Here is a 19,459-nt window from a genome sequence, read left to right on the forward strand (position 1 = left end):
TTTTTGGAATTTGGGATCCTCAATGCTCTTCAACTTTGTCTTTGTTTGACTTTATAAATATTTTAATATGATCGTCACTGATGAGTCTTATGTAAAATTATAATCCTGGTACTTTTGATAACTAAGATATATTGATGATAAACAATATTTGATGTTTTTTCTTATCCTTTTATTGAAATAATAACCAAAATGTTATCAAAAGTAATTGAGTTTGTGGCAGATTTATGATTACCATGATTGTTTGAAAACCTGTAGTCGATTAAAGCTGGCAAATGAATACAATTTTGTGTTTTGTGTATTGTAAGTTTATTTTCGATTTATGAGTTTGGTTTCTAAACTGTGTAAGCATGATAAGTGTCCTTGCAATCTACCGTATGCTAATGGATTTGTCAAGTGTTAAAAAAAGCTACTAAATTATTATTTCAATTTTATCAGCAATCAAATCTGGGCTATTGTAAAACAGCCAATTGTACAGGTGGTGTGAATCAGATGTGCATACTAAAAAAATACAAAGATCTTTTAGAACACATACAATCAAAGACTATTTCATCTTGCAATAGTATTGAAACATTTGACTTTTCTACACTTTACAAAATTATACCCCATTCCAAACTAAAAAAATCATAGCATTGTGTAAGACAATGATCGAGTATGATTAAAACTTATTTTGCAAGTACATAAACGTGTATCTTTATTCACCAGCATTTCAAGTGATTATTCGACAACATCAACGCAGTATATTTTACTATTATCTATTCATTCACAAAACGAAATTAGACAGAAATAGGTAACACGTTATAAAAACTGCAATAAATGTCACATTTTTAACGAAATTGCAATATATCAAAAGATTTAGAATCGTGATAAATTTAAGTCAGGATCGTACTATTTTTCAATTGTGTAAAATGGCAAGAAAAAAACCTTACTTCATTTTTCTGCATTTTGAAAGAAAGGGGCGAAAGATATCAAAGGGACAGCTAAACTCATAGATCGACAACAAACTGACAACGCCATGGCTAATAAAGAAAAAGACAAGCAGACAAATAATAGTACACTAGACACAACATAGAACACTAAAAGGACGCAACACGAACCCAACCAAAAACTGGGGGTGAGCTCAGAAATTTATCTTATGTACATTTTCAATAAACTAAACGTGGAAGCTTATTCTCCAGTATTTCATGAAATTATTCCTAAAATACGAATTATGTTACACGTTAATTTATTTATTCACATTGAGAAATTAAACATCAGGACTGGTAAGAAGTATTCTATCCCCTTTACAATGCCTTAGTTACTATTTCATGTGTATCTGTCGTATTGAACAACTCTTTGACTATACAAAAAGCAACAAATAAAACATAGACGTCAACCAAATTACAAAAATAGCAGGATTGACAAATTATATAAATTTACCTTAGGTGAAATACCACCATTGATTTTCCCCCATTAGTCTTTTTTAAAATTTCCACTTTACAAAAAAAATGTGTCGAATTTATCTTTGTTTCAAATCCAAAAACTTGGCAAGAAAAAATTGGCATGAGTAAAGATGTATGTGCCTGTCCCAAGTCAGGAGCATGTAATTCAGTGGTTGTCGTTTGTTTATGTGCTACATATTTGTTTTTCGTTCACTTTTTTTACATAAAAAAGGCCCTTAGTTTTCTCGTTTGAATTGTTTTACATTGCCTATCGGGGCCTTTTATAGCTGACTATGTGGTATGGGCTTTGCTCATTGTTGAAGGCCGTACGGTGACCCATAGTTGTTAATGTCTGTGTCATTTTGGTCTTTTGTGGATAGTTGTACATGTCTCATTGGCAATAATACCACATCTTCCTTTTTATATATGAGTAAAGAATTGTCCAGTACTATCAATGACTACAGTAAAATAAAACCACATAACGTTTCATTGCATATAAGAAAATAGACATCACTAGAAAAATTAGCAGTCTTTGTTCCGGTGTACAAGCTTTAGTAACCATGTACCTCAAGAAACACCAAAATAAAAAATAATGGTGTTTTGAAACACCCAATATATATATATATATGTACTGTAGTACGCCGCTAGATAAAAACTGACGAGGAAAGGTAACACACGGCCACTGAAAGCTTTATTATTAGAGCCCAGGTGGTAGTGTGGTCTAGCGGGACGGCTGCAGTGCAGGCGATTTGGTGTCACGATATCACAGTAGCATTGGTTCGAATCCCGGCGAGGGAAGAGCTTAAAATTTGCGAAAGCAAATTTACCGATCTACCATTGTTGGGTTGATGTTTAGACGAGTTGTATATATATATGACAAAGATTTTTTTACTGCAAAGAAATGTAGGATAAATTTGCTACAACAGTAAAATTCAAGGGAATTCTATTTCGATCCTTTTTCGTATGCTGCCAGATGCACTCTGATTTTGTGGTTTTACACCTTTTAACGTTTAAAGAAAAGTTACTTTTTCAGATGTAGATTTAAAGAGCAAGAATAAATGGTCCACATCATTTACAATAGACACCCCTAACCGGCGAAGATGGGTTATTACCCCAAACTTGCAAACAGGTAATTAGATTTTCATTCTTCTATTGATACTGCTATATCATCTTGATATTTAACATATCTAGTATTCAATTTTCATCAAATGGGCGATTACGATTTCATTAGAATTGCACTCTGATTGTTGATCTGTTCAGAAATCAATGAATCTTTCTCAGATCTCCGATTCCGCTCTATTACACATATTCGTTTGAAAAAAATAGATTTTTAAATATCTAATAAACGTTTAGGTCTGGTAAACATCTTTCGACTGTTATAATATGGTCTTGGTATCTTCTGCTGAATTCAAAATCAAGGGCGTTACTACACTGATTAGGATTTGTAAAAATTGGCGTAAGTGCTGTTGATGTCGAAGAGTTTTAAAATGTATCATAAATAATCACAGTTCTCTTAGTGTGGATGACATTCTTCATCACGAAAGGTCGACCACCAGTAGAATCGACCTTGTGGTTTATATTTCTTTTACATAAAATTACCGATAATATAGAGTATTCTATTTTCATACATACAATCCCTAAAAACTCAAGTAAACAATTAATATGTTTTACTCCAAATTGATATGGTTCACATGTAGGCATTTCCATTGTTATGAGTTTACGAATTGTCCATCGTATTTGTTTTCTTCTACCTTAAAATGTATAATATAATAATTTACGAATTCCAAGGAAAATTCAAAATGGAAAGTGTCTTATCAAATGACAAAATCAAAAGCTCAAACACATCAAAAGATTGAATAACAACTGCCACACAAGTACAGGAATAAATTTATGTCAAAGGAGTAAAAGGAGAAAAAAAAACAATATGAAAACTAAATTTTGAAGGCTGACATTCTCACAGTAGTATACCGCTGTTCAAAAGTCATAAATCGATTGAGAGAAAACAAATTTGGTTCCAAACTGACACCAACACATCAACTAAAAGATGAAATCAACGGAACAACAGAACAAGTGCAACAAAAATCAAAACGAAAATGTTCCATATAAAGAAACGAACTATTAGATAACAACTGATACATTCCCGACTTGTTACAGGACATTTTAAAGAAAAGTAGTGTCTAGTCAACCTATGCGCTTGATGGCTATGTTAAATATACCCCTTACATAACACAACGATTAAAGTCGTTCAGATAGGCTTGTATTTCACTTCATATATGCACTAATATTGACATACATTTACATACCATAAGTCTTGAAATGGGCATTGAAACCCACAACACGATTGTAAATATTGCATGCGTATTCTTCTTACCTATGTTTCTCCTTAAATGTCTAAGAAGCTGAAAAAAAATAGCTTTTCTAACTATACTAGTTTCCATTTACACTAATTTTAAAGGAATATTATCAATGGTATGTTTTTGTACTGTTTGGCGTTAAATAAATGTTTATGAAAAAAAGTTAACCATATATAACATTCTTTTCGTAGATTAGAACATCTGAATCAGTTATCGAGTTTTATATTTGTTACTATATTGGCTACACAATTTGTATCTGTCTATGGTGTTCATCCACCCTCAGGTAAATTTTGTTTGATTTGATATACAGGTGATGATTAAATTCACACCTAATATGTCCAAACTTTCTTGAATACTTAGTACTTCAATGTTTTTTTTGTATTTAGAATGATAATATCCACATGGTTCATATCTATATTTAGGCATTCGACAAATTAACAAAAGTTAATAATAACTTTAGATCTTAATTATTTTTTCAACATCTAAAACATGTTTTAGTTTTAGATTTATAACTATGTAAAATTTGTAATCAAGCTACTCATAGCCGTGATCGTTTAGTCGTTGTAACAAAAGTTTATTGATGATAAACAGTACTAGGTTCGATACGTGTACCTGGAATATTTTTTTTATATCGTAATTTGTATCTCGAGCTAAATTTGTTTTATTAATTTTATGAATGTTACTTTTATCACACTTCATTTGAGAAAAAAAATGATATCATAGTTCACTACTTGTACTATACAACTTATACCACATGTATGTATTGCTATGATAAAGAAAAAAAGAAGAAAATCCTTGTACGTTATAAGTGTTGCAAGTGTAATTAGCATATGGATATTTATTTACAGTGGCAACAACTATTGTTTAACAACCGTAATCATACAAAAGATCATTCCATTACAACGATGTTCAAACCTGACATCTGGAATACAATGTTTCGTTTGTTTTTTCTCTTATGTCAAAAATAACAATTTGAAGGAACATAAAAAAAACTGAGATATGATATATATTTTATAAATTAGAGTAGATAATTGTCAATGAGGCAGAAACCCAGCTTTTTTGCATTAAAGTATTTAAGAGTATAGTTTGAATAATAATTTATATCAGACATTGCGGTCTAGTGGAATCATGCCTAGTCTGTAGACAAATATTCACTGTGCAAAATACACGTCTTTTCAATCCTTTCATATCAAAAATTGCCTTTGGGAGGATAAAAGATCGTAAGTCAAAAGTTATAATACTGAACGTTAACTTAGGTTAACACAGTGGTAGGTGGATTATTAAAAAATAATTATCCGTTAGAATAGTAGACCTATTTTGGTAAAGTGTTTGCGACTTTATATCTTGTTCTAAAACTTACCATTCGTAAGTCCATACAAGTATGACCATTATATAATTTTAATAAAAACAAGATATATCATAGATATAGGAAGATGTGGTGTGAGTGCCAATGAGACAACTCTCCATCCAAATAACAATTTAAAAAAGACAACCGTTATAGGTCAATGTACTGCCTTCAACACGGAGCCTTGGCTCACACCGAACAACAAGCTACAAAGGGGCCCGAAATTACTAGTGTAAAATCATTCAAACGGGAAAACTAACGGTCTAATCTATATTAAAAAAACGAGAAACGGGAAACACGTTTAATTACATAAACAAACGACAACTACTGTACCAACCTTTTGGTGAAATTGCATACAAAAAGGTACCCTCTGAACATGTACGTATCTATGCAAGATTATTTAATAACTGTCTTGTCAATATTCGATTAAAACAGTTAAGAGACAAATTATATTTCGAGCTCGGATATCATTTGGATATCAGTAAGCTGGGGTTCGTGTTGTTTATTCTTTAGTTTTCTATGTTGTGTCATGTGTACTATTGTTTTTCTGTTTGTCTTTTTCATTTTTAGCCATGGCGTTGTCAGTTTGTTTTAGATTTATGAGTTTGACTGTTCCTTTGGTATCTTTCGTCCCTCTTTGTAATTTGAACGATATTTTTTTTCACATTGCTACATAAACGGAAGGTTTGCTAGCATTGAGATCAGGTTCAACACACCATATTTTTCTTTAGATGTCCTGCACCAAGTCAGGATATGGCAGTTGGTGTTATCAAACAGTTCTTTTTGATACTATTGAGGCATATCAGTTTTCAGAATATTTGACCTGCTGGGAAATTTGAAAGTGTTATTATACAAACATATTCAGACTTCAATAAAACTTTTGTTTCTTTATTTTTGGCTCTGTATCGAGCTGGTAAGTCCGACACATTATTATGTCATTATTTTGTGGTCGGGTTCAGTTCTCCCAAACTTGTGTAATATCTCAATATTCTAAACCTGACCGTCACAAGTGCTTAAGTCTAGTGTTTTTTCGTTTGTTGCTGTTTGCCATCATTGTTTTTTCCTTCTTTTGTCTGTTTGTGTAATTCGGGAAGTTTCTTTTTTTGGGGTTTAAAATTTCGAATTATCACATATTTACTCATCCTAGGCATTAATATAATAATGTTTTTTTTCATTAAAAATATTTGTTTTTCTTAGTTATCTTACTGATGATATGGGTTCGCCTGATGCTTTTGTTAACTTGAAACCATTGTTATACAAACTTTAAGATTTAGGTATTGAAAAGTATAGAAAAATGTTATTCGAATGTATTGGATCTCGGCTTGTTTCAATCAAACAGAGACGTTGAAATTGTAGAATATTTTATCGTACATTGCGTATGCTACTTTCAAAATTATTTCGTTAATGTATTTGATATCGGCTTGTTTCAATCAAACAGTGACTTTGAAATTGTAGAATATTATTCTTCTCGTACATTAAGTATGCTGTTTTCAAACTTATTCCGTTTATACTATTAGGTGTACTTATTGGTATTTTAATCTGTGAAAACATGGATTTATTATAATTGGAATTTGGCAGTGCACTAAAAATTACCTGTTCTAGATCTGTTGCAAATACTCGATCGATATTTGGCCTTTTGCCTGTTTAAAAGTTATTTTTGTTATAGAAAAAAAAGCCTGATCATAGATACAAGGATTGAAATTTTAAAATTTACGCCAAACGTGCGTTTCGTCTACAAAAGACTCATTAGTGACGCTCGAATCAAAAAATGTAAAAAAGGCCAATTAAGTACGAAGTTGAAGAGCATTGAGGGCCAAACATTCCTAAAAGTTTTGACAAATACAGCAACGGTAGTCAATTACAGATGTAAAAAAGCCTAAGTATTTAAAAAAATCGAAGTTTTGTTACAGTTTATTTATAATTATAAACATATCACTGATAACTCAAGTCAACACAGAAGTGCTGACTGCTGGGCTGGAGAGTAGTAATAACAATTATTAGTTGGTATCTGCATTTTTCTTACTTTTGATGTAACACAACTTTCCTAAGTTACAGCAATTGAACACTTACACATATGTTCAATATTCAATTAATTCATCTTAGAGTGGATTTGTTTTAAAATATCAGTCAATAAATGATTATTGTATCACAATAAAAGTATCGAAGCACTTTGTTATATTTACTTTGATTTGTAAATATTACCGTTCGGTTGATTTATGAATTTTCAGATATCCCTGTTACTTGGAACTTACATTCTAAACCTGTCATATTTGGTAATAAATGTGAACTTTCCTGTGATATTGGTGTAAAACATTATAAGTGTAATAGTCGGGTTCGACAGTGGATTGGAGGAAGCAGTCAAACAGTGTTATGTCAAAATATGAATTGCAAGAACGACACTAAATATCACGTGAAAGAAGGAGCACCATGTGTATATACGTTGATCATTCATAATTTCACAATGGATGACCTTAATTGTGACTATACTTGTTATTATGGAATTAAGACGCAGCACAAGATGACCTTAAAACTGAACCGCAAAGATTTTGTCTGTAGGTATAATTAGCGTACTTGTTATATTCGTATGTAAAAGTAGCGATAATTAATCACCCAGTTCTTTTATATGATTTTAGTTTAAAGCAACTATATGTACACGATTTATTTGTTTTACAGTTTGTTTTAGAAGTAATACCGACTTAATTAGATGATTCTATGAATTACAAAATTACTTACACAATTCTATTTTCATATTCATGTAACTTTTATAAAATAATTCAAATAACATATTTACAAACCTAATCTCGTTTTTTATTCTGGTGACGCATAGTTCGTAATTTCAATTATGCTGTTTTTTTGTTCTGTCCTAAGTTATTTTAGGTGTTCGTTGTTATTCGGTTGTTAACACGTCAAAATGTACTATAATATTATTAATTTATATATCTCGCTATCCTGAGTGATTTTGCATTTATTTTTACTGTTTTTCTGTCGTGCACTGTTGACATTTTAGCAGTATACTACACATTAACATGCAGTGCGAAGTTTGGCTAGCCACAAAACCAGGTTGAACCGACCATTTATTCTTCAAATGTCAGTTACCAAGTCAGTAATATGGCAGTTGTTATCCAAAAGGTCGTTTTTATGTATGTTGCATTGTGTTTTTTTTTGTTGAACATCAGTGTTTCTGTTATGTCGTTGTTTTCCTCTTATAGTTGATGTGTTTCCCTCTGTTCTTCTTATCCCAGGTATAGATTACCTTGGATGTATTTGGCACAACTTTTTGGAATTATGGATCCTCAATGCTCTTCAACTTTGTACCTGTTACGCTTTATTTATTAATATTTTGATTTGAGCGTCACTGATCAGTCTTATGTAGAGAAGAAACGCGCGTCTGGCGTACTAAATCATAATCCTGGTACCTTTGATTTGATAACTATTAGTTTGTAACCCAGATTTGTTTTCTTACAGTCCAAATTATGACTTTTAAACAGCGGTATACTACTGTTGCTTTATTTTTAAAGATTTAACCGACAAAACTTTATGTACCATTAACTAACAACATACACTTTTAAGATTCATACAACTAATTTATACTTAATCAAAAAGTGCTTGTTTAATTTTACATATTCTGTTCTGTCTTAAGTCAATGAAGTCAAAAAATATCAAGCAACTAAATTTTCAACTTCCTAAAGCAAATTAAATTAAGAATGGAAATAAGGAAAATAATTCTACCTGAGACAACAACTGGAAGTGTTTAACGACCGTGACTGGCTATACAGCCCTCGCACGGTCGGCTTGGTGCCCGAAGGCATTTAGTGAGCATTTAAATATTTTCTGCAGTGGGTCTTCTACCTGAGATTGATTCTACTAATCTTTTGAACCCTTTCGACTATGTAACTCAGTTTGTTTTGTTCACGCATCGTTGTCAATATAATGGAATTTGATGCTACTGTCATACAAGTGAGAGGTTTAGCAAGCTATCAAACCAGATTCAATCCTCATTTCATACATAAGAAAATGCCTGTACCAAATCAGGAACATGACAGTTGTTATCCATTCATTTCATGTGTTTGAGCTTTTGATTTTGCCCTTTATATTAGGGACTTTCCGTTTTGAAATTTCCTCGGAGTTAAGTATTTTTGTGTTTTTATAGCAGGTGAAGATCAATCTAACAAATGCTTGGGACTCAACTAATTTATAAAGTGTTATATTGATTTACGAATAGGCGTTTTTGTTTTCATTGAAAAAAACCCCCATTAAAACTGATGGATTTTCATGCCGTTTCTTGTATTATGAACTTTCCATGGGGATAGGAAAAAAATAGCATGATCATTAAATTTTGTCAGCTTGAACAGTTATGCTACACTATCTACTGATTATAATTATATTTATACTTTGTTCCCAAGCCGTTTATTCTCATCCTTATTGGAAAACAATATGCTTTATTACTATTATCTTTCGATATTCATACTCTTGAGTTTCTTCGACAATGGAATTGCAGAAACAAGGTTCAGCAGCTGCAAAACCGTGCTATAAATTGTAGGCTATATTATGACTACATTTTCAAGATATAATACTTGCATACTATTGTTTTAAAACAACTCATAAAGCAAATATAAACGAATTCCTTAGCTTTTATCTATTGAATTTCTAACTACAACTGGTACATTTCAATATATTTTTTAGCTGTTCCAGATGATGTACGCAAAAATATTTCCGTTAAAGAAGGCAACATAGATATCAAGATGTATATTAGAAATGGGTATCCGAGTCCAAATTGCTTTGCATCATTAATGGTAAGATAAAACATTAACAAAAATAATGATTTTATGTGGAGGATACAGCAGTCTATCCGGATTCAAATTATATTTTACTCTTAAGGTGGACGGGGATCTTAATTAAAATCTGTAGAATTTTTTATTAATTTGGCAAAATGTAGTTTTTATCATCCTTTTTTCCAAAAGATAATATGAAGAAGAGTCACCAAAATTTTTCTCACAGGTTGTAATAAATTGTTAGATTTTATATAGATAATACATGGAAAATCCAATTTTGTGCGATCAAAAGAATAAAATTGAGAATGGAAATGGGGAATGTGCCAAAAAGACAACAACCCGACCATAGAAAACAAGAATGTGTCCTCAGTACACGAATGCCCCACTCGCACTATCATTTTCCATGTTCAGTGGACCGTGAAATTGGGGTAAAAACTCTAATTTGGCATTAAAATTAGAAAGATCATATCATAGGGAACATGTGTACTACGTTTGAAATCGATTGGACTTCAACTTCATCAAAAACTACCTTGACCAAAAACTTTAACCTGGAGCGGGACAGACGGACAAAATGAAAGACAGACGGATGGACGAACGGACGAACGGACGCACAGACCAGAAAACATAATGCCCCTCTACTATCGTAGGTGGGGCATAAAAACAACAGCAGAAGGTCACCAACAGGTCTTCAATGTAGCGAGAAATTTCCGCACCCGGAGTCGTCCTCCAGCTGGCCCCTAAACAAATATATACTAGTTCAGTGATAATGAACGCCATACTAATTTCCAAATTGTACACAAGAAACTAAAATTAAAATAATACAAGACTAACAAAGGCCAGAGGCTCCTGACTTGGGACAGGCGCAAAAATGCGGCGTGGTTAAACATGTTTGTGAGATCTCAACCCTCCCCCTATACCTCTAGCCAATGTAGAAAAGTAAACGCATAACAATACGCACATTAAAATTCAGTCCAAGAGAAGTCCGAGTCTGATGTCAGAAGATGTAACCAAACAAAATAAACACAATGACAATAATACATAAATAACAACAGACTACTAGCAGTTAACTGACATGCCAGCTCCAGACTTCAATTAAACTGGCTGAAAGATTATGATTACTTCATATGAACATCAGGCACAATCCTTCCCGTTAGGGGTTTAGTATCATACCATCATAACATATATGAGAAGAACATAACCCGTGTCATGCCAACAACTGGTTTTGAATAAATGTGTTTAGTTCCGATGCAAAGACCCTATAAGTGAATCAATATTAACGCCAAAATATGCAATCTTTAATGACCTTACAACAGTATCGTAACTATATCGCTTCTTAATAAGTCTATTCAAAGGTTTTGTTAGTTTTTGAGGTGAATACTGACACCTTTGTGCTTTATAAAGAATATTTCCATAAAAAATTGGATGTGAAATACCTGAGCGTATAAGAAGTCTGCATGTTGAGCTATATTTACGAATGATGTCCTTATACCGATGATAAAATTTAGTAAATGTTTTGACTAGTTTGTGATATCGAAAAACCTGGTGTAATAATTTTTCAGTAATACATAAATTTCTCTCGTTAAAATCTAAAACTTTGTTACATACACGAGCGAATCGTACAAGTTGAGATATATAAACACCGTAAGATGGTGACAAGGGAACGTCACCATCTAAAAATGGATAATTAACGATAGGAAATGAAAAAATCATCTCTTTTATCATAAATTTTAGTATTCAGCTTTCCGTTAGTGATATAGATATCAAGATCAAGGAAAGGATAATTATTATAATACAGTAGATAATACAAAATTCCTTCAGAGGATATAATATGCAAACTGCGCCACTTTATGGACGATGAAGAACACTTCTTCCTGGATTGTAAAATTAACAAAACAACTTCGAGATCATCTATTTGAATCCTATATGATGTCTCTTACACAAGAAAAACAAGTAATAGAAAATATAAACTGCTGTAACATGGAACATGTTAAAGTATGTTTATATGACAAGAAAAATATTATCATATTTTGCTGTAATGAATATTTTGAATGTATTTATTCAATAGAGAAATAATGAATTGCCTAAATTTTATATAGAATGACATCAATAAGTCCTAAAAAAATTAATCTTTTACATTTTTTAAACACTATTGATCTGATTAGACTAGAATATATTTTAGAGATCAAGATAACTGACATCTCGAATCAATTTTAAATGTTAAATTGTAAATTGAATAAAAGCTTAATATTTTAACTATTTAAAAAAGAGAGGTTATTTTTATCTGTTAATCTCCTGTATTTAGCAAATTGCATGGAATTAACTTTCACTCATTGAAATTGAAGTTATGTGAAGTCATCATAATGTTAGAAGATTTTTTTTGAGAATATTTACGAACTTTACAAAAACCAACAAAAATACTGGACAGAAATTAAAAAACAAGTTTATGGAAATACAATAAGGAAAAAATAAAAGGATTCATATAGACAATTAACTTAATACTATTTGATTAAAATTAAATGTTCACTTATTCATTTTATTCATATAATTGTAGTGATATAGATTTGTAAAAGCCAATAAAAGAAATGTTTGCCTAAAATTAACCCATACTTACCCAAATACATTTTAGATCCAGCTCGTACAAGACCGCACGAGTATACGCATACGGTCCGGACCGTATGCGTACAGTCCAATTACCCATATGGTGTGGAACATACATATGTTTTATAATGATAACTATCCATTTAGTTATAAAAACATATGAGTCATATTTCTTTCAATTTGACGTTTCATATGACTTTAACGAAAAACAATTGTCAATATAAAAAGTGCGTTTAAATGCAGTATTGGCTTTGCTAATTTTTGAAAGCAATACGATGACCTATAGTTGTAAATTTCTGTTTCATTTGGTCTTTTGTAAAGAGTTTTCTCGTTGGTAACCATACCACATCTTCTTTAATGTATATAAGTGTCTAAGAATGTAACTTTAACACACTAATTAGTGTTATAAAATTAGTTGTTATATTTTATATATTATTCACGCAATATTTCGCTAAACAAATAAGCTTCATCGGGCGTGTGCATCTATCTAGATGAAATTAAATGCATGACAAAAAATATCTTTGTAGCTTGACGGCTACACAAAATTTGTGTAAAAGTTTAACATATTGATTGATGGGATATATAAAACATATTTTTGCCGTTTATTGTACATAACAATTTTTAAATCTAAACAAATAGTTGTTTTAGTTAAATAGAATGACATTCATGATTTATTCCTTTGGTTTTGGGTAGAACTGTTTTTCATCCATCTCATTAAGTCCATCAGGTTCAAAAGTACGTAGCTGATGCATCCAGAACCTTTCTCTATGTTTTCTCTTGTCGGAGTCTCAATTTTGGTTTACCTCAATTATTTGAAAGGTGATATTATCAAAGGTATGTCCTGTTCTTAAGAGGTGTCTCGTAATTGGACAGTTTCTTCGCTTTGTATAGAACGACCATTGAAATTTTGATAAATTAAGCAATCTTTGTTTGTAGATACAGTTCATGCTCGACTTTACTTAAAATGATTAGTTGAATGAAAACTGATATGCACAATGTCATCTTACCATGATCCCTTATTCGAAGTTGTCAATTTAATACACTGCGACGAACAAATATGTCTGATGAAAGTGAAACTATAGGATTTTATATCACAATTCCCTTTTGACGCATCTGACATCTCTCCTATTCAGATTGGCTATTGGGATTGACAAGTCTCTCTAAGTTTTTGTGTGTAGCCTGGTTTCGTCTTTTTCATCAATTGATGAGATATAAACATCGGTAAAGTACTGCTGTCTTATTTCAATCAAATCACCATGAATCCTTCCCATAATGTTGTCGACAAAGTGTCAAAAACTTATACCGTAATTGATAAACACAAAATTTAAGGACAAAGATATTGCTCTTTGATTACTAGAATTGAAAAAAATTGAAAATGTGTGTTTGTTTCTTTAAAGTAAAGATATTGAACGTTCTCAATATGTATTCATATGTGATAAGATAAAACTGATCGCAGTATTTCAAAAGTAAATAACTCAATTAGTGTACAGCAAAATAAAGAGAAGAATGGACAGGCAAATAATCAAATGAGTTCATGTATTATGAAAAATGAACAAGGAAACATGTTCACATAAGTCTCGCAGTCTATACATTGTAGCTATTCTTGCTCGTAAATAACTGCCCTATATTGAAATCGTTGCATAAATCTTAACACTGTTATAAGTGTTTTGTTATCTGTGCATTATCACCTATTCTAGATACATATCACGTTATAATGTTGGTCTTTTAATGTTTCTATATATACATGTACATGCAGTGTACAAGTTATCATTTTGTACAAACAAAAAACCGTTCAAATTATAATTTATATTTGACTTTGTACACATTATAATTTGTACAAAATTTGAAGAAAATTAACTTGTACACCAATTTATAATATAGATTTTGGTGAAATAATGCATTGATACATTTTACAAATTGCTATTAGATTACCACAGTACACCTTATAAACAATACATAAAAGTAGTTATTTGTCATTCGTTTGAGCAGTTGGCTGAATCATGGCAACCGAAATTTAACAACATCTTTTGACTTACACGTTTACATTATAAGTGTTGTAGTCGCCTTTGCATTTACACGAAAGAACCATGACAACCTGTTTTAAAGGCGTTTAATGGTAGTTGGGTGTCTAAATTATATAATCCATAGATTTGTTTTAATAATTTGCCAAAATGAAGTCTATATCATGCTTCTTAAAAAAAAAAGATTAAAAAAAAGGGACGTAAGATACAGGTATGAGGACAGTCAAACTCATAGAAAATAAGTTGACAACGCCATGGCTAAAAATAAATAGACAAACATACAAATAATAGTACAAAAGACACAACATAGAAAACTAACGAATCCCACCAAAAACTGGGGATGATCTAAGGTGCTCTGGAAGGGTAAGCAGAATCTGCTTCACATGTTGCACCCGCTGTGTTGCTAATGTTATTACAAATCCGATTAGATAGTCTTATTCTAGTCAACCGATTCGGGATGGCGTCCGTAAAATTTACAAAGGGACGATTTCAACTTCATCATTTAGAACTCTTGGTTTAATAGCTTCCTTGTGAGCAACAATCCTCTATTATATCAAGGAAATCATGATAGGAAATACAAGCCCAAAATATCGTATCATTTGGAAGATATATACTCCGGATACAGGGGCTGCTGGAATGTTGCGTCATAGAAATGGAAAGTTAACAATTGGTAAGCTGAAATCATCTCTTTTGTCGTCAAGTTTTGTTTTCAGTCGATCCTCATTGTCAATTTCTAAATGTTAGTCAAGATATGAGGCGCACATAACTGTATCTGTAGTATCCTTTATCTCTAGTTCGATGGGGTAGACTCGTTCAACATAGTCACCAAATGTTGTATCATGTAGTGAGAGAACATCATCTTTATAGCAAGACATAAAGTTAAAGGATATTGCTACCTTCTTATCTTTTTTCGTAAGAACTTCATGTAAGAAGTCAACCTCATACTAATAAAAGTGTTCTGTTTTTTTGTAAAAAACAACAATAAATATGATAAAACATGTCATCTTCATACACATGAATTACCTACTACTCTCAAAATTTGCACACTTTATTAAAGATCAAGACCGATTGTTTTCTGGTATTTCAAAATCCAAGATGGAGGAATACACCCTATCCACCTTAACTGCTTCACAAAGTGAAAATTGAAGCTCAGAAACCGTTGCTGTAAAAAAGAACCATGTGTCATTCACTTTACTCTAGAAAAATAAAAACCCTGTTAGAATTCATACAGCTGTTTCAATGTGGAACTAACTTCTCCAGATTCAACAGCTATGTCTCAGATATTTTATGGATTAGTTGGGGCACAACCATACTGAGGAATATGCATAATGATAATACCTCCAAAAATAACGTTCTGATTATTTTCATCTCAATTTCGTGGAAAGATATTTGTTTCGGATCTATTGGCCATGTGTCTTTCACTTTACTCTAGACAAATGAAAACCCTGTTAGAATTCATACAGCTATTTCAATGTGGAACTAACTTCTCCAGATTCAACAGCTATGTCTCAGATATTTAATGGATAAGTTGGGGCACAACCATACTACGGAATATGCATAATGATAATACCTCCAAAAATAACGTTCTGATTATTTTTATCTCAATTTCGTGGAAAGATATTTGTTTCGGATCTATTGGCCATGTGTCTTTCACTTTACTCTAGACAAATGAAAACCCTGTTAGAATTCATACAGCTGTTTCAATGTGGAACTAACTTCTCCAGATTCAACAGCTATGTCTCAGATATTTAATGGATAAGTTGGGGCACAACCATACTACGGAATATGCATAATGATAATACCTCCAAAAATAACGTTCTGATTATTTTTATCTCCTTTTCGTGGTAAGATATTTGTTTCGGATCTATCGGCCACACAGTGGACTCTTCATGATAGGAATAGTCGGGTTTTCAATGTCAGTGTCATACGTCAGTTTAGCCTATTGTGCTTGCCATTAGTGTACGCATGACTGTTCTATTACACCAACTACGTCAAGTAGTGTTGAACACATGGAATATATTGCTTTGATGAGTTATTTTAGCAGTTGTCCCCAAAATCATTGCAAAGTGTTCCAAAAGGGTTAAAAGTAAAAGTCAAAAAATAAAATACTCGATGCCACAATTCACTCACCTGCTCAAAACGAATGATAAAAAATTCCAATTTGGTAAATAAGATTTACTGTATGGTCATTTAATAACAATCGTCCTATAGTGCGTATCAATGATTTCTTCGCCAAAATCCATGTTATGAATTACTGTACAAGTCAAAGGCGAATTTTCTTCAAATTTTGTACAAATTGTAATTTGTATTACAATTTGTACAGACATTTTGTATTCATTATATTCCATATCTGCAACAATAAGTATGTTTATGTATTTATCATATAGTTTATTACAATACTAGTAGACCAAAAGCAATAGCTTTGTCCTTAAATTTTGGGTTTAATCAATTATGGAATATGTTTTTGACACTTTTTGGACATTAATATATATCTGTGTGTATACATGTTGTGTAAAAGTTATAGTTAGCATTCTAACTTTGTACAAATTGTAATGTGAACATCATCATTTCATTTATTTAATAATAAAAATCATTTGAACCGTCGATGTTTTCTATTTTAATGTTTAAATTAATTCATCAATTGATTTCTAATGGACTTCTTCTAAGTTGTTGAGTTGGCCGTTCAATTGCATTGATTGGGTAGAAGAAAAATCTTGTTTCATTTCAGGATAGGAATATCACACAATTCATGGAAATTAATTCAACGAAAACAAGAAACTTCTTTGATGTTGAATTAGAAGTTACCCATCCTATCAATCCATGCAGAGGAAATGCAACTATAACTTGCCACTATGGAAACCAGAAAGTTGAAGTACTTAATCAATACATTGATGACTGCAAAGGTATTATACAATGATACATGTACATACAATTTGTATTTTGATATAATAGCTTATTTGATTGCGTTTCTGTATCCAATGCCTTCATAATTATAAATAGAAAATCAAATATAAATTTAAAGCCAAATACTTTAAAGCCAATTTAATTTCACAATTTATCAACAGACAATGTTCGAAAAGTTTATTATAAAGGAGGTCAGTACTAACTACTGAGCTGATGCTATATCCGGGGATTAATAATCTGCAATAAAATGTACACTAAAACGTAATATGTTAAGTAGTTGGAAACAAAAGAGTTAATGCATATCCGTTGTTGTTCTGCGGATAACATGTTGTAAGGTACTATTGTATTATTCGTTCATGCAGTTTTCTGTATTGTATTCCTGTCAAGCAGTGTTGTCGTTTTAGCGGTATTTTTAAACATGGCCATAGGAAAAGTAAAATCACAAAAATACCTAGGAAAAATAAAAACGGAAAGTCCCTTATCAAATGGCAACACCAAAAGCTCAAACACAACAACAGTCAAATTCCTGACTTGGTACAAGCATTTTCTTTTGGAGATTGAACATGGTTTTATAGCTAGCTAAACTTCTCCCTTATATGACAGTCGCAAACACTTTCATTGTATTGCAACGTGTAATCAATTCAAGCAGACAGAATACTAGTAGGCAAAAATATCAAAATAGGGTACAACAGTCAATATTGTGTAATAATCTTAATCAATATAAAAAGAAACATAAATGTAACAAAGAAACATAAAAAGAAATATAAACAAGGCACATAAGCTAAAATCAAGGACAAGAATACAAAAAAATACCATAGCACAATAACACAATTACGAAATGGATAAGTACCGGGTCACAAATATAAAACAGATTCAAGCCACCATTTTTCTTATATGTCATTTACCATGCCTGTTGTTCCGTTGTTTTTCACTTAAAGTTGACTTGTTTCCTTCGGTTTAGACTTGTAACCCGGATTTATTTTCTCTTAATCGATTGATGACTTTTGAAATGCAGTTAACTACTGTTGCCTTTATTTAATTTATGATAAATTACGCACGTTAAACAGTTAAGCTATTATTGATTATAAAACACATACTGCTTGAAAAATGAAAGCAATTTATAAATATATTCGTCCGAGGCTGTTTTCTGGATTTAACTTTTAAAATTCTGCCGTTCTAACTTAAAGTCAGATTTACTCAACTTTATTACCTTGTTACTAAAAAATAAAGCTAATATTTTAACTGAAATTAAAAATTGGATACATTAGTGACCATTTTTTAATAACAAAAAATAATACAAAAAACGGAAATTTACAATATTTCAAACTGCATTCTATCACACATATTTTTTACTTATCCTAAAGCCTTTTAGATTCCTGTTCAACATTATAACCACACATTCATACGCATGTTATGCTACACTATGTAAAAACAAATAAGTGTCTCCTTGATTTAAAGTCGTGTTTGGTCACATACTATATTACTAATTTCAAGATGAAAATAATTTATCAAACAGTTTTTAAGCAGAATAATAGTCTGCATAGTCAATGAAATATTCTACAAGATTATAGATTAGACTTGTAGGCTTCTTTATTCTAGTTTTTCTGTTTGCTTGCTTCCAAAGCTATTGCGTTATATAATCTAGTTATCTTAACAGTTTTCACAAAGAGAGTTAGTTTTATAGAATTATCTCCAAACGATATAAATATAGAAGCTTCGTTTCTCTCATATACTGATTGATTGTTGATTACTTTACGTTTAACGATAGGACATTCAAAACTATATTCATAGACTAAATAATAAAAAAACAATAGCTGTAGAATCACTTTTATTCAACAAATTATATGATGAAATAACATATGACGTATATTTAATTATTCTTATATAACGTTCTTCATATGCTTTGAGCGCACACAAAACGTCATCGAAGGTAAGAATATTAGTATTGTGAAAATGTACATATTTCAAAATAAAATTTGTTGATCAGAATTAGTTGAAAGCTTATTTTCTTAAATAAAAGTAAGATAATCAATCACATTCGTTCAAA

General features: G+C 31.3%; 2 protein-coding genes across 5 annotated transcripts in view; one reads left to right on the forward strand and one right to left on the reverse strand.

Annotated features, from left to right (window-relative positions):
* Positions 1-19,459, reverse strand: part of LOC139489226 (BAI1-associated protein 3-like) — a 248,385-nt gene that overhangs the window by 55,685 nt on the left and 173,241 nt on the right. The window lies entirely within an intron of this gene.
* LOC139489225 (uncharacterized) overlaps positions 1-19,459 on the forward strand; it is a 47,947-nt gene that overhangs the window by 3,414 nt on the left and 25,074 nt on the right. The window contains exons 2-6 of the mRNA XM_071275441.1: positions 2,452-2,547; positions 3,964-4,055; positions 7,346-7,669; positions 9,801-9,910; positions 17,237-17,411. Of these exons, the coding sequence (XP_071131542.1) occupies positions 2,519-2,547; positions 3,964-4,055; positions 7,346-7,669; positions 9,801-9,910; positions 17,237-17,411 (730 nt within the window). The 5' untranslated portion in view covers positions 2,452-2,518. The remainder of the gene's footprint in view (positions 1-2,451; positions 2,548-3,963; positions 4,056-7,345; positions 7,670-9,800; positions 9,911-17,236; positions 17,412-19,459) is intronic.

The sequence above is a fragment of the Mytilus edulis genome, chromosome 9, assembly GCF_963676685.1.
Source record: "Mytilus edulis chromosome 9, xbMytEdul2.2, whole genome shotgun sequence".
Taxonomy (NCBI): domain Eukaryota; kingdom Metazoa; phylum Mollusca; class Bivalvia; order Mytilida; family Mytilidae; genus Mytilus; species Mytilus edulis.